This window comes from Sesamum indicum, linkage group LG10 (genome assembly GCF_026168435.1).
Source record: "Sesamum indicum cultivar Baizhima isolate 11 linkage group LG10, ASM2616843v1, whole genome shotgun sequence".
NCBI classification, from domain to species: Eukaryota; Viridiplantae; Streptophyta; class Magnoliopsida; order Lamiales; family Pedaliaceae; genus Sesamum; species Sesamum indicum.
The window spans coordinates 5,762,604-5,784,608 of NC_142666.1; the positions used below are offsets into that span (position 1 = coordinate 5,762,604).

Here is a 22,005-nt window from a genome sequence, read left to right on the forward strand (position 1 = left end):
TTTCATGAGCACTACTGCCCATTTATAGTCATCAACGTCCGTGTAGACTACCACTTCATCCTCGTCCTGTGGTATGACAAGCTTGGGCAGGTTATTGCAAACCTGTTTCTCATGGACCCTTTGAGTGTGGATTTCTTCCCACTTCTATTTCGAACTTTCAGTTTCTTCCAAAAGTGGTATGAAATCCCTTTTGTATTTTGAGATCCTTAAAAAGACTCCTGCAAAATTAACAACTCCCAAGAAGCTCTGCAAATACTTCTTATCCTTGAGCACATCTAGAAAATTATAAATTTTCTTCACTATATGTTCTTGTATCTCAATCCCTATTTCGTGAACAAGAATTCCTAAAAATTCACTAAACCTTCTTTATGGCATGCATAAAAAAGTATCTCAAGTGTTTAATATGATCTTTCATATTCTTAGATGCAATTAGTATGTCGTAAATGTAGACAAACATAAACTCAAAATAATCTTTAAAAAGATTATCCTTTTTTTTTTTTTTTTGAGATATCTGGGTGCATTAGTTAATCCAATTGGAAGCACATTTCAGATATATTGTCCCTATGGGTATGGAGAATGCAGCAAATTTCATTGATTCACTCTTTATCTTAATATGATAAAATCCTGATTTGCAATCCAATTTTGAAAAAACTCTAACACCTTTAATGCAATCAGTTAAGTGTTCTCTATTGGGAATGTAATAACCATCAAATTCTAATATTCTATTAATATCTTGATATTTAATTACCAACATGGGTTTACCTCTCTTTATCTCACCATGATTTCTTACCAGAAAACCAGGGCTCCTGTAATAAGAAATTTCAGGCTCGATGAGTCTAACATTGATATACTTCTTGATGATCTTTTGCATATCTTTCTTATTCTCCATGTTCATCCAAATAGGTTTTTATCAAACATACTCGTATTTGAATTTGTCTTTGAACTTCAAAGTAGCTTCGATCTTATTCCTAACCCACCATGCCAAAGGGTTTTCACTAAAATTCCTGGATGAGCCTTTTGACATTTTCGAGGGAAAGACGGTCTTCATCCTGTACCAAGGTGTTCCAAATGCTCCTCCAATAATGGTTTTTGCCTCTCGAATTCCTTTATTGAGTATTTGGATCTTTTGTGAAAAATCCGTTCCTGCAATAACGGGTAAGGTTTCCATAGCTTCTCTAGGGAAAACTCCAGGTTTTGCTGTGCAAATTCCTGGACCTGAATCGATATAAGCTACAAAATATTCTGCCTTATATTGATTGTATAACATACCAACCAATATGTATATAGGAAAGGGACTAGTCATACAATCCTTATGGTAATACCGTCAAGACTGAATTCCATACCATTACCTTTTCTTCCCCATAGTTTATGATTTTCGAGAAAACTTAACCCCAAAGTTATACTTCCATTCTCACGTCTTACAACACTTGCAACTAGAATTTCATGGACTGCTATTTCTAACATGTCGTCATATCTACCAATAATAGGTTGTTGCATGTGATACAAGTCATCATAAAGGAAAAATTTTCGTTCCATCCTTCAGGGCATCTAAGTTTTACATTATTTACCCTAATTTTTTGAGGAGTTAAAGCTTTTATTTACCCATTCTCCTTTCCTTTGTAGCATGTAATTCTGTATTTCGAAAAGAACGTCTTGCTGCTAAACTCAATTCTAGAACTAAGTGTTCAATCTAAAACTGGGTGATCTTTTATAATGATATCAACACCACCTATTCTAGGCATCCTAATTAGATTTGGTGTCATTACCCTATAATTTTTTTTGAAAATTTTAGGAATCTCAATATACTCTTTCCTAAGAAACAAATCAGAATGATGTGTATTGGAAATGGCATAAGCTATTCTATAAGTTATAGAATATGGTCTATCACTTTCTTTCATAAGATCCTTTATTTTAAAGTCTTGATGAAGGGTTAAGACTCTACTGAAATCTTGGTCTACTAGGATGGATATCAAATATTATTTTTCTGTATACAAACTTCCTATCATTGTTCCAAGACAACCATCTCTTAAGTTATTGATTCTTCAATCCATTATAGATAAATGTATTTATGAATCAATTCCTTCTTTGAAAGTTACTTTTATTTCTACTTTAATAGTTCCTATGTGGATCCATTTCATAGTAATAACTACTTCTTTTTTAAGCTTACTTAATTCTTCAAGAATTTCTTCCTTAGGAATAAGCTGCATTAGCATCACATTACCCGTAAATTTCATGAAAATAGCAAACTCACCTGAACATACTTTATAGATTATGTGATGTTTCCTCTGGTTTAGTCCTATCTGGTTGAGGACTCTCTCAATTCCTCTAATCCTAAATCCATTGTATGGGCTGAGGTTAGAATTTTGAAGCATGATTCTTTCAGTTTGAAGCATATCTCCCTCATTGTAGTTATTCTGATTTGGTTGAAGATCCATCTCGATCAGTCTCTATTTCTTCCTCATTAAACGCTTTCATCTGAAGGAAGGTCCTCGAATTGGTATATAGGTACAAAATCGCCTTAGTAAACTGCACTAGGATGTCATCCGTGGCTTCAAACTTTTGTAATTCACCATGTTTTGTGGGCAGTTTGGAGATATACATTTCTTTGTTGCACATGTCCAATAGTTGCAGTTCTTGAAACTTTCATTAGCTCTTTTATGGGCTCATCTGAAAGTTCTCCTTGTAGGGGTACTTCCTGTGGATCTCGTCTCTCTTTGTCTAGATCCTTGAGATGAAGCCCGTGTTGATCCAGTCTTTTGTCCAAATTTGTATGATCTGCCTTTGTTTTGGACCAACATGATCTCTGCTTGAAAGATGTCTTTTTGGAACTCATAGGGTAGAAATCACCCCTTTGTTTCTTCATCTTCCTTAGCTCACTTGATTCTCCTATAATTATAAGAAAACTATTGTTATCACAACATAGATGAATTCTTTTGATCTTACCTCTTAGCCTCTTCATGTTCTTTTGGATGGATGCTTGATAACACCAATCCTTCAATTTGTCTTTAAGAAAAGATATCCTCCTTGCTACTAAATTCAGTTGTCCTTCAAGTGCTTTAATGATTGGATCATTATTTCCCTTCATGGACTGCAGATCTTTGCAAAGAACATGAGAGATTATTACTTCTCTTCCTACTGCACTCCGGAAGAAACTTGTGAAACCAATAGATATATTCATCTATTGTTCAAATACTTCTTAGTTTAAGGGCAAAGAGAGCTTTCGCATATTCTCTAGCCTTCTTTGATCTATTTCCTTTGAAGTTCTAGTCTCCAACGAACTGTATCTTGATAAGCCTTCCTACCCGTTTTGCCATTGCGCTTTTTGAATCTCCGACAAGGATACTAGCTTTGGTGTCTTCTAAGGTATTATCCCATCCGATCTTCATCGAACCCTCCAAGCTTAACTCCAATAATCTTATGAAGTTTTCATTGTCGAGTTTTAGGGTAGTTGTTGCTATTTTTATGGTTGCAACCCATTCGTCTATCAGCTTCTCAATGTTCCAAAAATCGATAACATCCAGATTGAGTATGGTGCCATATGAATGCAAGGACTAGAGCATTGTTCTTGCCCAAGGTGTATATTCTGGCACTCTCCTCACGTTTCTTCCTGGATTCTCTCCAAGTCTAGTTCTCACAAACATTGGTGTTGCGTTAGTGTGGAAATCTATACTTTTCCTCATTGGATGATCCTGTGGAGGATCGATCATTGGAACCTGTACTTCCCTCTGGCAGTGGTAGTGCTGGAGTGTTTTCATTGGTTTGAATGTTGTCTAAGTCCACAATCCCAAGTTGGAAAAAGGATTCAACCAATTCTTGTACATCTGATATATCTGCCCTCGTTATCTGCATTATTTTATGGATTTGATGGCTCCATGGATCAGATCGTCTCTTGTGTTTTGGAATCTCCATCGCCTTTTCCTTCTGATGTAAAAGAGATACTGTTCTAAGGGCATCCCTGATTCGCTCTTGTCTGGATCTGGATGCTTCAAAGTTTTTTTTCCCTCTGGTTGCTCTTTAGATCTATGACTTCTGTGTCCATATTAGTAAGATTCTTGTGTAGATCTGGAAGGATCTCGTCCACCTTTTGACTCAAAGTTTCTATTTTCACAAGTATATAGATTAACCTATATCCACAGTTTTGAATGGTCTATTCGATCTCTGTTACATCTTGAGAAATTTTGAAGTATCCCACTTGAGTTCTTTCTAATCAGTTCCTTTAATCATAATTTTTAGAATTGTATTGGTGAAGGAATTTATCCGTTCCGTTTCTCCTTGCTGGAATTCTACCATGGACCTCGATGGAGTGTAAGTGCCTTATCGCATTTCCTGGTAGTATCTGACGGACCTGAAAATTCCTCACTCAAATCAATCCTAAATAGACTATATTTCTAGAATTTGGAAATATTCCCTATTATCATCATAACTTGAACTTTCGTTCGATTTCCTACTTTTGGAAAGTCTCCTCTGTTAGTGGCAAAATATCTAAATGTAATATAAATACATATATTTTTTCAATAAACCTAGGCTCCGATACCATTTTCAAGCCATGGGACTAAATCTACGAGAAATCAAACTTTAGGGGGCTAAAATGATATTTTCAAAAGATAGGGCATGACATTAAAATTATCAATTCAAAAACTAAGGTACTAAAATTGCAACTTTCGTAAATTACGGTATCAATTTTACCATGTCTTCAATTGTGTGGTACTAAATTAAATTACTTTAAAAAGTATAGTATCTGAATCGCAATGTGGCCTATAGTAAGATACCAATTTTACATTTATCCCAGTGTAAGAAATACCGCATAATATTTCAATCTTCCGCACTTCCATCAACTTTTACCCCCCTTTCTGTGGTTACTTAAAAAAGATATGCTAAGTTAGTGTGAAGTTGGTACATTTGAGGAAAATTGAAGATCATAGTCTTTTATTGAAGATCATAGTCTTCTTTTTCTATCTTTTAGTTATATTTTTTGGGATGGTTGAAGATCTTGTAGTCCCTCAAGCAAAGAGTTCACGAAAGAAAAATGGAGGGGTGATGCTTGCCAAAAGGCCAAACGGTGGTAAAGGATCTTCCATTATATATCCACATCACATGCTGATATCACATCCACATATATATTTTATGTAATCTCACTTTTACATTATAATGTAATAATATTTTTAAAATTTAAAGAACACATATTAATTATTCATTGGTGTGATGGTGAAAATGTGACAGAAGAATCTGAGAGACTTGATCGTCCAACTGTGACTTTAAGAAATATTGGAGAAATTAAGGAAACAGTAAGCATAGCTGTTACCTGGTATTCATTTCTGCTTCATGTTCAATATATAAATATCAAAATACATAACACATTCTTTTAACATCACTTGTGGTATCTATTGAAGCGATTTTTCCCTTCCCCAAAAATTAGAAAGAGAAACTTGCAATGACTAGGCTTACAGCAATGAAGATGATGTAAAGGCTAACAAGGCAGAATCCCCAGAATCGAGGAACTCGAAACCTGCACCAAGTTACGACCAACAAAGATCCCATCAAGCTCAGAAGCAAAAACACAAACGCAACGACAATACTTGTGTGGAAATGAAGTTGATAAGCTTCAGGGAAGACATCAGCAGTCTGTATCACTAGAGCTGTTCCGAGTCCAAAAAGCATGTTGAACATTGGCCCAGCAAAGCAGCCAGCCATGGCCATGGCGGGCTGCCCGGCTTTAGCAACTGCTACATCGGCAACAAGATCCCCGACTGAGTTTCCCCATGCAAGCACCGTCAATCCAAGAAGTGCTGAAGGCAAGTGCAAAAGCACGCCAAGAGCTGCAAGGCAGTTTAGCAGTTCACCGGCTACGGTTGAAATCCAGAACACACTCATGACAAATGCAATGATCACTGCAGGGATTTGTTCGTGCTTAGGTGGTTCTTTTTCCACTATGTAATGAAGAATAGCTAAAGAGCAGCTTCCACAGAGTACTACCAACCAAAGTGGAAAGTGGGCGTTTGGAAGAAGAAAAATGATGGGATGGTCTAGAGGCATAAATGATTTACAGGAGTATAAGAGGGCAAGTGGACAAAGTGCAATGTTGGCAGAACGATAAAATCTGCTCCATTCAGATGGCGAAGTTTCAGGGACAGTGAGTTTTAGAAGAATTGAGACTGGAACTTTCCATGTTCGCGATATCTGCAGGAAAGAAAGAGTATATGATCAATACTTAAATGATAAAAAAATATTCAGGATAAATCTCCTACACCACTTCAAATGTTCCTGCATTATACATTTACCTATTATGCATACAAATAAAAGCTCCACATTACAATTTTTGAAATAATTAAAATTAGCTTGAGATATCATCGATGTGAATCATATGTGTGCGTGTGCACCCTTGATTTACCAATCAAATTAGAATATAGGTTACTATCATTCCATGTGAGATATGTTGGATCTTATATAGACTGTAATTGAAACATTGTCCTACAAGACTGCTACGAGAAAACACCATAAAATTTGCAAAATATTGCAGTAGCACTTTCCTTGCTGCAGATTTGCCAATATCTGGAGGCATAAAAGGACAGAATTTGCCTTGCCTCATCGCATCTGAGAGAGATAAGTACTTTCTTTCATTGACTTTAGTTAATCTGTTTATTCAATTTTTCAAGACTCAGAAAGGTCAATATCTCGGTTCAAGACCTTTATATTCACACCCTTACGAGAAAATGGGATTGAGACTCAAACCCAGCAGTTGGCAAATGATGAAGGTGGAGACACACACACAAACAAAAGAAATGCAGAAATATCTAGGTATCTGCGTTGATCTCACATCATATATGTTCAAGAATGAAAATGCACCATCTCAGAACTGTACCACAAAATTGGATGAAGAGTTCCTTCAAGGTATATTCTCCATAATCCATTAGTTACTAGGATTTTCAGAACACTCTTCTTGTAAAAGATGTGTGATGGACAAGAATATGAACATAGTTGGACTATGCTATTTCAACACAAAGTCATACGATAAAGCAAAACCATAAATCTTCTTTTTCAATAACTGTAAACCAAATATGACAAACAACTCATGTTTCTGGTGATTGATGACTAAGGATTTCTACTAGGCATGGCCATTGAGACAATCCTTTTACCTAAGGCCTAATATGGTCAAGCGAAAGAAAAATTAGCAGAAGCTAACAATGATCAAAAGAAAACATTAAGGAAAAATAATTATTCTTTCTTTCTACTTATTCATATGATGCACAATGGAGTATGACTATTAAACTATCAGAATTATATTAATGATGACGCGAAAAGAAGTATGAAATGTTGTCGCACACATGAACAAGCTGAGGCAGAAATTTGGAGCTACTGGTGTATGAGCTTGACATACCTAGAAGTCTTAGCCCTAAAGCTTGAAGGAAGAAATATTGTTTTCCTTTCAACTTATTTCATCAAAAAAGTATCTTAACTTAACTACCACAGATACTTGGTACATTTCTTTTCTTCAGGAAAGAAGCAAAACAAAATCTACGGTAACAACTAATATAACTTCCTGGGAAACTGTCCTTCATTCCTTTTAAGCATCACCACCCGGACCATTTAAGCAGCCTCTTGATCATTCCTTTTATGTGTTTGAAGTAATAAATATCCTTACTAGTAAATTATGATCATAATTCATGTATAACATCCTTTCCAGTTGACTTTGCACTGGTTAAAGAAACAAGAGCAAGTAGGCACATATCCCAGGCAGGATTGTTGACGAGTTAAAGCAAACTTAATGGTCAGGTTCCAGTGGATAATTGTGGCCGTCACATTGCAAATGAAAACTTGAGAGCAGCAATAGCAGGAACATCGATTTATACCATGAATTGCTAATGAACAAGGGGTTTACCACAATAAAATGCTAGTGTACAAAGAAAAGCATTCATGATTGTCTTCCTTGGAGATAATATAATCTCTTCCAAAATATGTCTTGTAATAGTAACAGTGAAAAGTGAAAACTTGCGCAGGTTTACACAGAATGCATCTAAAGCATTTAGCAAAAATAATATGCAAGTCCCAGCAAGTCATATAAAGCTAATTGTGCCAGACTGCCAGGTCAACATAGGCATCTTTCCAAGTGAAGTGATTCATAGGGATTATCCGGATCTTCTCCACCCAGACCCCAAAATAAGGCTACGATATCATGAAAGCTAAATGTGCTGGTGGTCTCTTATTAGTTGTCTATGAACTAGTGGCCTATAACTAGAGCAACACTTAAATTATATGACAGAAGACTGTAGATCTGTTCTTTCAACACCAACAAACCCACAATCCAATAGACCATTGAAGTGAAAGTTTATAAGAACGTGCAGAAAGCCAATCCAGCATATACTCAATTTCCCAGACAGATGACAGATTGAACTGCACAAAACTAGGTCTCAGGCACCTAACGCAAATGCCAAGCTTGTCATTGCACGATAGATCAAATGAATGAAAGTTAGCTAATATCTTCTATCAGTTCTTTCAAGTTATATAACTAAACCGTCTTGTATCTTATGCGCTCTTTTGACTGATGGGGGTTATGAATCAAATGATTGCACAATTCTTTTCCTTTTGTAATCATTGGTGAAGATATAAATTAAGGACAACTAACTAAAGTATTAATAGGATTATAGGACAAGAGCATAAAATGTTAAATTATGAGAGACACATGCCACGAGCCACAGGTCTCCACTCTAAGATCTTGCAGTTTATCTTGACAATATAATCATAGAAAGTATCTGTAATCGATGGACATATGTAATTTCAGACATTCTGTAATGTAATCAGGAAAAATCACTTGCTCCATCGACAAATTAGAGATGTAAAACTTCCATTGGTATAAGGAAACAATATTCTAATCGTGGTCATACTTTCACTTCTAGGAGACTGAAAAAACATCACTTTGCTGAATGCATACAAGAATAATATCATAAGCAAGGTTTAAGGGTCTATGAATAAGGGTACAAGCAAATATTGGACACAAAATCTTCAGATATTAATGTACAAGTTCCCAAAACCTCAAAAGCAAATATGATCAGGAAATATGAACTTGAATATGCTACCATAAGCTTCTCTTAAAATCACCAATATACAAAGGAAATAAAGATTAGAATGAATAGACAGCATACCTTTCCAAATGCTTTCCAGAGCCCAAAACTTGGTTTCGTTTCAACTTCCAACCTGCCTGATATTTCCCCATTTTCACAATCCATCTCTAGTCCTTTTTGCACCCCTTTTTCCCAGTTCTCAACCAAACCCACCTCTCCACCACCACCAGAACTTTTACCCTTCTCTCCACTAATACCATTATATCCCAAATCCATAGAGAACACAATCCCAACAAAGAAAATGTAGAAACCAACAAAACCAACAGCTTGCCACAAGAAAATCTCTGCACTCAAGTAAACGTAGAACAGAAACAACGCAGCAGTCAAGTAAAACAAAACATCCCTGACGAAAGGCGCAGGGTCGACGGCAAAAGGCGCAGCATAAATGGCGACAAAACCGACAACAAAAGCAGAGACAAAAGTCCCAGCTGAAAGAATCGCACCAAATCCAGTTCTAGGCTGTCCGCCTCTAACAGCAGCCACTGAAGCAAACACATCGGGAGCCCCATTACCGAGAGCTAAAAGCGTGACCGCACCCATCGAAGGAGAGAGCTTCAAGTGGGTGGATAGCTTGGTCACAACCACAGAGAAGCGATCTTGGGCGGTTTTGACTAAGATGTAGAACTGAAAGAGGAGAATCAGGGTGAGAAAAGGGACGGACAGAAACGGGTTGCCGCCAAAGAGGCAGAAATGGAAAGAGGAGTAGTTGAAGAGGCCATCGGAGGAGGTGAGGTTGGAGGGCGAGCATCTGGGGATGGGGGAGATGAGGAGGGACCTGTGGGGGAAGAGTGGAGATTCTGAAGGGCAGTGTGGAGCAGGGGAAATAGAAGGGAAAGGGAGGAGGAGGAAGAAGAGGAGGGTGGCGACGAGAATGAGTGAGATTACAGTGATCTTGAGGACTCTGCTGCAAGCAATGTCGGAGACGATGAAGTTGAAGGCCATGCCATTCCCAATCACCACTAATCAGAGGGCTCTTCTGCTTTGACGGCTTTTGCTTTCCGCCAGCAGCACAGCTCTTGTCCATTATTCTATTTGTTTTGAGTTAGTTTTTTCACTTGTTTTCTCTAGCATTTCTTCTATTTATTTCTTTTTCTCATTTTGGATTTCTTTCTTTTCTTTTCGTTTTTAATGAATCCGTCGTAATTATATGAAATGATTCTCAAAATCATCTAAAGTACCGGCAAAAAAATATGGAGAAATGAATTTATTGATTAAAAAAAAAGTAGTAAATACATTCTTAACTAAAGATAATATCTTCATTTTCTCGTTCTAAACGTCGATTCAATGGTTTAAAATTTATTTTTAGATGGGAATGTGTAATCTACTCTAAATTTGTGAAGAAGATACAGGAGTGTTTGCGCGAGTTTTAATAAAGCATTTTTTAGCTCTATTTCCAAAAAAATACTTTTGAGATATTTGGAATTTTAGCTTTTACTTTTGAAACTGCTTAAAAAAACACTTTTAGGCCCGTGCTTCTAACTGTTTTGACTTTTTTTTTTATATAAATTTAACTTCACTTTTTTACTAGTTTACCCTGATTAAAATAATCTTAATTCAACTTTACCATTTTTAGTTTATTTTTAAGATTTCATACTTAAAGTTGATATTAAAATCTTTAAATAATTCTAATAATTTAACAATAATTAAATTTATATTTTCACATATTAAATATTTTATAATTTTATATCTTATTTTCTATATTATATAATAATATTATCTTTTATCATTAAAAACTATAAATTAACTGGCTATGATTAATTAATAAAATAATTTCTTTTGGCATTCATACAAGTTTAGTTGTTGTGTATGAATCAATAATTATATTATTTAATTAGTGAAAGCATTATTGAATTAAATACTGACTTTTTCTATTAATATTTTAAAAAGTTAAATATGAAGTATACTAATCGGAATAAAATTTAATTTTTTTTTAAAATAATTATTATTAACAAATAACAAATGCAAATATAAATAAAAATAATATCTTTTTACTAAATGAGGACAAAATGGTCTTTGATCAATTAAGTTTTTTATAGAAATGAATTTTTTCAAACACTACCCAATTTAGCTTTTGTCTGTTTTTTACTTTTTTTACAAATAGTACCCACTTTTGATTCTACTATATCTTTTAACTTATTATACAAAAATCACTTTTCTAAAATTAAAAATTTTCGCAAACACTCCCTACATGTTGGATCCAGTACTTCATTGTGACAGAGGGTTTGGGACTTAGGTCCTTTAATTTGTTGTGACTATTCTCTTGTGAAGTAGTGTGGATGAATGATTTTTGTGGAATGTTTTATGTGTCCACTTATGAGAGGTGAAGTCCACTTTTTATAGGCGTGAGTAGGATTTTAGGTAGCTTGGGCTCACTTCTATTCGGTTAAATACCATGGGCTTCAACGTGAATTAATCGTTTGATGAACTGTATCTGTACATGTATCAGGCTTAAATTTAGTCAATCCAAAATAAAATAAATAATTTTTTATTTATTCTGGATTTCCCACAAAAATACATGAGACTGAGATTAAGTATGGTCTTACGAATTTATTGTTCTAAAAATACGAAAAGTCTAAATTTATTATGAACTTTTAGGGAAAAAAATGCAAAATTAGTCTTGTAACTAGGGGGATGACCTTTAGGTCTCGTAACTTTGAGACTGGCAATTTTGTCTTGTAAAGTCCAAAAAGGTCACAATTTTAGTCCTTCGAGTGAATATGGTCGAATTGTTGACGATTTACTCTTTTAGAGCTTTAAAATGAACATTTTAGTCTATGTTCACTATATTTTGTATTTTAATGCATATGGTTGCACATGCTCTCACAGAACGGTATCAGAGCTTAGGTTTATAAAAAAAAAGTATTTGTTTATATTACATTTAGATTTTTTCACAACTAATGGAGGATACTTTCAAAATTATGGAATCGAACGAAAGTTCGAGTTACAATAACAACAGAAAATATTTCCAAATCCTGAAAATACAGAGAAGGAGTTTTCTTATGAAAATGCTTGAAAAATTTGACAACAAGGATTTACTCGAGTATTCTCATGCCAAAAGAAAAAGAGGAATAGTTGTGAAATTACCAGGTCCGACAAACACTACCAGGTTATGCCATGAGGCACTTACACTCTACCGAAATTCATGGTAGAGTACCAACCAGGAGAAATAAAGCGGGTATAGTTCTAAAAACCTACATTTTAATAATAATGATTAGATGAACTGATTGAAAAGAACTCGAACCGGACACCTTCAAAATCTCTGAAGATTTAAGGAGATTCAAAAGACCGTTCAGAACTATGGGCATAGGTTAATTTATTTACCTATAAAAATAGATCTTTTGAGCCAAGAGATAGATGAGATTCTTAAGATCCCCCCAAAATCTGTACAAGAATCTTACAGATCTGAAAATCGAAGTCACAGATCTAAAGAGAAGCCAAAGGAACACCCTTGAAACATCCAAATCTCACCAAGAGCGTATCAGGGACGCCTTTGAACCAGTACCTCTTCTACACCAGAAGGGAAAGACAACACAGATTCCAAAGCCAAAGATGAGATACGATTTAATCCTTAAAACCATCAAATCCATAAATTAATGGAGGTATCAAGGACGGATCTATTAAATCTACAGGAGTTAGCGAAATCATTTTCCCAACTTGGGATTGTAGATTTGGTCAACGTTCAAACCAATGAGATCACTCCATCACTACCACCATCGGAGAAGTACCGGTTCAAATGATCCTTCTTCGAATCATGTAATGAGAGAAAATATGAATTTCCCCACCAACACTACCTCGACGTTCGTTGGAACCAGATTAGGAGAAAATCTAATATGGATCCCCAAGAAAAATGCTAGAAAATACACTTTGAACAAGGACAATGCTCCAGCCCTTGCATCCGTATGGCACTATACTCATCTTGGATGTCATCGAGAAGTTTATAGATGAATGAGTTGCAGCCATGAAGATAGTAGCAACCACATTGAAACTCAACTAGGAGAACTTCATATGACTATTAAAGTTAAGCTTGGAGGGTTTCGTGAAGGTCAAATGGGATAATGCCCCTGAAGACTCCAAAGCAAGCATCTTAGCGGGAGAGTCCAAAAGTGCAATTGCTGAAGCGCTATGAAGGTTTATCAAGATACATTTGATTAGAGATGGATATTTCCAAGGAAACAGAGCTGAAAATGCTAGAGAGTATTCACAAGCTCTTTTGGGCCTCGAACTAAGGAATATTTGTGCAACAGATGAATATATCTATTGGTTTTGCAAATATTTCTTTCAAATTGGAGTAGCAACAGAAATAGTTGCCCCTATGTTCTTTGTAAAGATTTGTAAAGAATCATGCATCAAGACTCTAACCTCAGCCTATGCGATGGATTAGGATTGGAGGAATAGGTAGAGTCCTCAATCAAATAGAGTTGAACGAGAGAAAGCATCACATAATCTACAAAGTAAGTTCAGTTGAATTTGCTATCTCTATGGAACTTATTGGTAATGTGATGGAACTGCAACTTACTCCTAAGGAAAAAATTCGTGAAGAATTAAGTAAACCTAGAGAAGAAGTAGTTGTTACTATGAGTGGATCCACATATAAACTATTGAAGTAGTAATAAAAGCAACTTTTAAAGATAAAATTGATTCAAAAACACATTTATCTAATAGATAAAAATATCAATAACTTAAGAGATGAATTCCTTGAAACAATGATAGAACATCTGTATGCAGGCAAATTAATGTTTAATATTCACCCTAGGTTCGCATACAACCTAGCTGACCAAGATTCCAGTCGTGTCTTGACCCTTCATCAGGATTTTAAGAAAAGAGGTCTTATGAAAGAATAAAATAGAACTTATTCTATAACATATAGAATAGCTTACGTCCTTCCCAATAAGCATAATTCTGATTTTTTTCTAGGAAAATGTATATCGAGATTCCTAGAATTTTCAAGAAATTTGCTAAGGTACTGATACTAGATCCAATTAGGATACCTAGAATATGGGGTGTTGATATCGTAATAAAGGATCACTCAATTTTAGATCGAACACTGAGCTCCAGAACTAAGTTTAGTAGTAGGATGTCCTTTTTAGAGAACAGGATTACAGGCTACAAAGAAAAAGATAAGAAGTTGTTAAAAGCTTTAACTCCTCTGCCAATTAGTCATAATATAAAACTTAGATGCCCTGAAGGCTGGAAACAACTTCAAATTATATTTGACCTTACTGAAAAGAAAATTATTTTCCATGTGATAACTTATATCATTTGCAGCAACCTATTATTGGTAAATACGAAGGCATGCCAGAAATAGCAGGCCATGAGATCATGGTTGCAGGATGAGAAAATGAAAGTATGGCTTCGGGGTTAAGTTTCCTCGAAAATCATGAACCACGGGGAAGAAAAGGTAAAAAAATAGAATTTAGTTTAGATGGTTTTACTATAAGAATTGAATGACTAGTCTCTTTTCTATATACATATCCATAAGTATGTATATGAGCAATATAAGTCTGAATATTTTACAGCTTATATTGCTTATAGCAACTGATTTTCTGGTAATAAACCATGGTGAAATAAAACAGATAAACCCAAGTTAGTAATAAACTATCAAGGTATTAATAAAATATTAGAATTTTATGGTTATGACATTTCGAATAGAGAACACTTAATTGATTGCATTAAAGGTGCGAAAGTGCTTTCTAAATTCGGTTGCAAATTTTGAGTTTTATCAGATTAAGATGGAGGGTGAGTCAAAAAAATATACTGCATTTTCCATACCTCAGGGACAAATATCTGAAATGTGCTTCCCATGGGACTTGCTAATGCACCCCAAATATTTCGAAGAAAAATTGATAATCTTTTTAAAGACAATCTTGAATTTATGTTCGTCTACATAGACGACATTCTGATTGCATTTAAAAATATGAAATAACATATTAGACATCTTGAAGTATTTTTTGATATATGTCATAAAGCTTTGGAACCCCAGCCCCTTTCCCCATCGATCGACATAGTTTTGACCAAGCCACCCAATGTACCCTTTTCTCACCCTAATATCAACCACCATTGATTCGAGATCCTTCAACAGGTAATTCGGTAATCTGAAATAAAACATTGCATAAGTAGGCAAAGATTGGAGTACCAATTTAATCAACAAAGTTTTCCCTGCTTGTCACGGTAATTTTGCATTCCAACCATTAGTCCTACTCCAAAAATGATCCCGAATATTTTGAAATAACGCACTTTTGGACCACCCTGCAATAGCTGGCAAACTAAGACAACGATCGTGACTACCAACCAGCTTAACACCCACTCGGTTCACCAATCACACCTTCACCTCCTCCCCACACCACCATTTTCTACCATGCTTGATTTAGAAAAGTTTACCCCTTGCCTCGATGCTCGTGCATATATGGCTAATATTCATGTACCGTATTAACTTGAACCTTGGCCTCACAGAACACCAAAGTATTATTAGCAAACAACAAATGTGATATACTCGGTGTATGAGCATTAATGCGCACCCCTTTAAGTGAGCCTCGCTCCTCCATATCTTGCAACATACATGAAAAAAACCTAGACACAGAACAAAAATGTATAAGGGGATATGGATCTCTTTGGCAGATGCCTCCTTCTTGCGTAAAATTACATAATGGAGAACTGTGTCATCGAGTATGAAACAAAAGTAACTAACAACATAATCATACTCACAAAATGACTCTCAAAACCTAGTCTAAGAAGGAAAGACTTACGAACTCGCTGGTTACAATCGATTTGGGCCACCACATCTATCCGGCTCGTGCTGTCTCTAATGCCTATCGCCTATTGCACCAAGTGATTTAGGACCCCGATAGCCAATGTTAGACACATGACACTCTACCAAGACCCTCTTAAAATCATTGAACTGCCACAACGGATGAGCCGCCCCTGCCTTCTCATGTTGAAATAGAATCTTGTTGAAGTCCCTGCACACAACCATAGGGAGCTTGATTGCTTGCTTGGAGCAGCTAATTTCTCCCAGGCTTGCTTTCGTTTACTCATCTCTGGTTCCTAGTAAAACCCCATGAACCTCCAATCAACCAACCTATCAGCAGAGAAGAGGTCCACATCAATGTGATAAGCAGAAAATGATAGTAAGTGCACTATTGCATCCTTTTTCCATAACAAGAAGCCCCCCGCCCCCAATCGCCCAATAGCTGAAACACACACACCAAACATATCAAACTATTTTCGAATCACTTCCAATCTTTGACTGTAGGACTATATTCTCGGATAATCTCCCCGAGTTTGCAAGCCGTCGAGGTTGTCCCTAATCCTGTATAGTTCCAAGCGATGACCCTCATGACTCTCGGCGGGACTGCATATCAGTTGCCACTGTTTCTATAGAATCGAAACACTCCGACTCCCTATCAAGTAACATCGCTTAGCTGAACCCTCCATACCTGATAGACCCCCTTGGCGCTTGAGAGACCTACGGCCGCACGCCACCTTTCGATCCTTTGCCTCTCCATCATCAGCCTCAAGCATTAACTCTCCCTATCATGAACAAAATTGGAACAGAGATCAATTCACCCCCCATCATTCTAGAACTTCTAGTCGGACTCAAATGCAATGAAGACTGCTCAGGGGAGATTCCAACAGCTCGATGTCGCTCTGGACTGGATGGAGAAGATATGGGTTGGTTGTGTTATGTATGGGTTGGGCTGGGTAGAATAGGAATAGGCTGGATGGGATGTGTACGAGTTAGGCTACTCAAAATAGGAACCGGTTGGGGATTAGAGTTTTCAGTTAAATGAGTTTGATTATGGGCTATATGGTTAGAGTTAGGCTGCAAAGTCAAGGAAATTAATATTTTACCCATAGCAAAGTGTTAGTCAAATATTTATCAATAGGAATATGTTATTAACTTAATATTTGCTTTCCTATATAAAGGCTTGTAATCTTGAAATTGAAGCATATGGATGAATGGATGAAAACATTTGTAGTAAAAAATCTCTACAATATATCAATAATTTTTCCTTCTCAAGATCTTCTTCCAAATGCCCAACGTATTTGTGGTATCAGAGCCACCTTTGGTTCTGATTACTCCATTTTATCTCTATGGAATATCATCAAGCAACCAAGAGTTTGCATTCACATATTCTCAACAAGGGATTCCCATCTTTGTTGGCCAAGACTAAGAATTATGGAGTGTTCTTATGAAGACCCAATTCGTGTCACATGAACTTTTGAACATTGTCCAAGAGGGATTTACTTCTCATACTTTAGAGGAAGTAGCCACATTTAGAAATGCACAAAAAAGAATAGCATAAAGATAACAAGACAAAGGATGCAAAAACCTTATCCTTTATGCACCAAGAAGTGAGTCGATCAATTCTTCTTCGTAAAGAGGCATGGAAAATTTTTAAACATCAATTTAGAGGACATGAGAAGTTGATTATAATCAAGCCATGAAACTTATGGCAAAATTTTGACAATCTATCCATGAATGACTCGGAGAATGTGCAAGAATTTGTTTCTAGAGTTTCCTTCTTGGTAAATCAAAGGCTTCGGAGACACTTTAGAAGAGAAGAAAATCATTGAGAAATTCTACGTTGCTTACTGATGAACTTTTGACGAACTCATGGGTTCCCTTCAACCCCATGAAAAAAGGATGCGCAGAACGATAGCTCAAGACTTGTAGCAAGCTTTTAAAAAAAGAGTAAATATTTCACAAAAACAGGAAAAACAGGACAATCACTTGTAGGATGAAAAAATATATTTGGACAATCATGTCGAAGAGGTCGTGGGAGACACTAAAATTGTCATGGTCAAGGTCAAGGAGGACGAAGCACTACTAACTCGAGAGGATCTACTAAGACCTAAATTCTTAATTATTGCCTTATTTGCCGAAAAAATGGCCACGACACGGACATGTGTTGGAATAAATTCAAAAAGTGCATAAATACAAATCACTCTCAATGAGATTGTTGGTACTAAGAAAATCGTAAAGAAAAAGATGTCAACTTCACCGAAAAGGAAGAAGGAGACTAGGTATTCTATTCATGCTTAAATTCTCAACAATTTTAGAATATCTAGTATGTGGACAGCGGAACATTCACACATCCAAAAATACAGATATGTTTGTACATCTCGATGAATCTTATTCATCAGAAATAAAATTTTGGAAATAGCAAAACTCTCAAGATCAGTGAAAAATGAGCTATTACAGTCCAAAAAAAAAAAAAGGAGGCAAGACTAATATCATCAAAGATGTATTTTATGTACCAAAATTTACTCAAAATTTGTTGAGTATGGGGCAACTGTTGAAGAAAGATTACAAGGTAGAGTTCGATAATGATATTTGCATCATTATTGATAAACAAAGGAAACATAGAGTTGCAAAAGTAAAGATGAATCAGAACAAAGTTTTCCCTTTCAATTTACAAGGATCTCATAAAGTTGCTTTGCAGAATACTATGGATGGAGATCATAATTTTTGGCATTTGAGATACGGACATTTGAGCTACAAAAGTTTAAGTTTGTTGAAAAGAAAGAATATGGTATTTGGGGTTTCAAATGTTCCAGATCAAGAGAGGTCTTGTGAAGGATGCATTTTCGGGAAAAGGCATTGCATACCATTTTTGAAGATATCATATAAAGCCAAAGTCCCTCTTGAGATGATGCATGTTGATATTTGTGGACCAACATAAACCCCATCTTTCAATGGTTACAGGTATTTTATCTTATTTTTTGATGATTACACTAGGATGATATGGGTGTATTTTAAATCAAAATTAAAAAGTATTTTCTAAATTTTTGGAGTCAAGACACTAGATGAAAATGAGTCAGGAATAAGGATAAAATCTCCATACTGATCGCGGAAGAGAATTTATTGGAAAGACCATTAATGGATTTGCAAACAAAAAGAAATCCAGAGGCAATTGATGGTTCAATATACCCCAGAACAAAATAGTGTCACGGAGAGGAAAAATCGCACTATTGTGGAAATGACTAAAAGCATGATGGCAGGCAGGCAAGGGGCTCCCAAAATATTTTTGGGCAGAAGCAGTGAGTACATCAGTATATATTTTGAATCGATCACCAATAAAGGTGGTTCCAAATAAGATTCTGTATGAGGCATGGCATCAAAGAAAACCTTAGATATATTATTCTAAAGTTTTTGGTTGCATTGCTTATTCTCATATTCCATCTCAACAAAGGGAACAATTTGATGAAAAAGGCTAGAAACTTATCCTTGTTGGATATAGTGATGTTTGGAAAATCTGATTTTTATTGTAGATGTTGTACGATTACAGTTGAAGTTGTTTTCTGGAGCAATGAAAATCTTTGGTTGATAGTGCAACTTATGAAAATGTTGGTGCAGTGAAAAGATGCTTTCATTTTGTACTCTCAAACTGACATTTCTTTTGGCAAATAGTCTTACTTTACTCCATTCTTGGATTTGATTAAATGGTGACTATTCTCTGTCAAATAAACTGCTATATTTGTGCTGAAAATTTTTTTCGTTTAACATTGCTATTTTCTGCTGTAAATTTTCAAGTATATAATTGTTATTTTCGGAATTATTTTGCTTAGTGCAAGATATGTTACAATAATAAATCCTCTAAGTGCATTTGTTAAATATTGTTACTAATCCCTCACCTCGCTGACCCTTGAGGTCGTGGGTATCTGGTCGAGATTTGACTTGGGAATCCTTGGTTTTCTCGCTTCGTGAATACTATGTGCAATTTGTCGATATGTACATTATTATTGAAATATTAATGCTTAGTGCATTAAGAATGGTCCTTTGTGGATGTTGTGTTCATGTTTATAATTAGTGCTCCTAAGTGTTTTTTAGCCCGTGTGTCGTTAGCTTAGGTGGCTAATTTTTTTAAAAATGAGCCTATGTGGATGTTTAATTATAACCTTAGTGGTTGTATGATTGTGCCTTATTGGCTATATGTGTGTGCCTAAGTGGCTAATTGAGTCTTTGTGAAATATGCCTAAGTGGCTGGTTGAACCTATGTGGTTGTGTGTCTTTGTAACATTGCCTTGGTGGCGGTTTTAGCCTATGTGGTTGTGTGATTCGTGCCTAGGTGGCTTGTCGAACCTGTGGCTAGTTGTACCTAAGTGGCTTGTAAATGCCTAAGTGACTAGTTGAGTTCTTTGTGTGCATTGATGGTTTGGATTAGCCTAAATGGTTGAATGAGCCATAAATGGTTGTTTGATTTAGCCTTGGTGGCTAGTTGAATCTTTTGGATTGTGCCTCGATGACAATATGCTATAGCTTGGTTTTTTACATGAAAATTAACTTAGTGTTAATTATTGTAAATTGTTAAAAATGCTTAGTACTAATTACTAAGTGAGCTATGTGCTATACTTTGTTATATCATGTTACTAATATTTCTTTTGCAGGTAAAAGTTCTCGATTATGATGAATGCCAAATCCGCTTAATCCCCTTGGGGCTAGCTCCTTTTTTGGTCTTGATCCAAGGTGGAGCATATTGGAAAATTAATGGCCTATGACCAAATAAGGTAGGCCCAAAAATATACCTACCTGGAAGGCTCAAGGCCTAGCTACTTTGACCCACTCACTTAACCCAAGCCCAAAACCCACAACCATGAACCCGACCCGCCCGACCCGATTGGCATTACCAATTAAATGTATTTTACCCTACTTGATTTCTACCACTTTCCTTCTTCTTCCTCAAACAACACCGTCCCCTCTCCTCTCTCTCTTCTTCATTTCGTGCGGTTTTTTCATGGATGTTGGGACTTCATCCACCGCCATTTTTCCTTGGCACTTGCAACTGTAGCCACCTTAAGTAAGTGGTCGATTCATGGTTGTTAGAGCTTAGTGCGTACAAAGAAACTGATCTCTTCTTCTCCTTGTCCGAGATCTTAAGGTTCTTTGTGAACTTGGTTGTGAGCCTTTGTGAAATATCTCTGTGAAAAAGGGCTAAGTCCCTAAAGCCTTTGAGCAACCGTGGGTGTATTTTAGGCCGCTGATCTTCGTGATCGTGAGAAAAGTTAAAATACGGATCTAGCTCTCTGAGCCTCGTGCGTTCGTTTTTGTATTGTTTTATTATTTAGTGTATGAATTTGTAATTTGTAATCCGCCTTGTAATTTTAAGGGTAAGAAACCCATTGACTCTGTAACAGTAAATAGGCCTCCACCCAACACGTTATTATGATTTTGAAATTATTGTTAAAACTTAATTCATAGCAAATGGCCATTTTCTTATTTATTACTTTCTTAATGTTTTTTACTGAAAATATTTCATTTTTCTTTAGTTTATTAATTATGTAATTTTGACAATAATTATCTGAGCTTTTTCTTATTTGATATAATTTTTGAATTCTAAAGCTTTCTTTCTTTCTTTTTCTTTTTTTTTAATGTAGTTAGTGTTAAATTTTTGACTAAATTTTAACTCCATAACAAATAAAGAGAGAGACGAGCACATGTCCTGGTACGTTCAATTTTTGCTTATATTAACTGCTCTTTTAATATTTTTTTATTGTTAATTAGCTTTTTAGCTTATCAATTAATTTTGTGATATTATATTTATTATTGAGATAATTTTCTATTTTATATCATTTTTTTTAATTTCTAAACTGTTTTGTTATTATGCATTTGTAGTTGTGGTAAAAACATTGACCCAAATACCATACTCTATAGCCAATGAAAGAAAAAAAAAAAAAGGTGAGAAGATCACAAATTCTGGTATATATATATATATATATATATGTTGAACTTTTGATTCCAATGGTTTTTTAGTTGTTTAATTATTTTGAGGAAAAATTTTAACTCATTATATTCGACAATTTTATTTTTTTGATTAATTTTTTATATTTATATCAAATAATAATACTTTGTTATATATGTACCACTTTGGTGATAAATTATTTGATAAGT

General features: G+C 35.5%; 1 protein-coding gene across 1 annotated transcript; it reads right to left on the minus strand.

Moving 5' to 3' along the window:
• Window positions 1-5,265: 5,265 nt before the first annotated feature.
• Window positions 5,266-10,159, minus strand: CAX11 (cation exchanger 11). The gene is made up of 2 exons (XM_011093714.3): window positions 9,138-10,159; window positions 5,266-6,177 (listed from the first exon to the last, which is right to left on the minus strand). The coding sequence occupies exons 1-2, from the start codon at window positions 10,056-10,058 to the stop codon at window positions 5,413-5,415; spliced, it is 1,686 nt and encodes a 561-aa protein (XP_011092016.1). The 5' UTR covers window positions 10,059-10,159; the 3' UTR covers window positions 5,266-5,412.
• Window positions 10,160-22,005: the final 11,846 nt, after the last annotated feature.

Bases quoted from the DNA above. Each gene is read 5' to 3' on its own strand.
- CAX11 (XM_011093714.3), bottom strand. From the start codon at position 10,058: ATGGCCTTCAACTTCATCGTCTCCGACATTGCTTGCAGCAGAGTCCTC. The intron at 6,178-9,137 runs GTATGCTGTCTA...TCTTTCCTGCAG, and splicing joins TCTGGAAAGCATTTGGAAAG to ATATCGCGAACATGGAAAGT.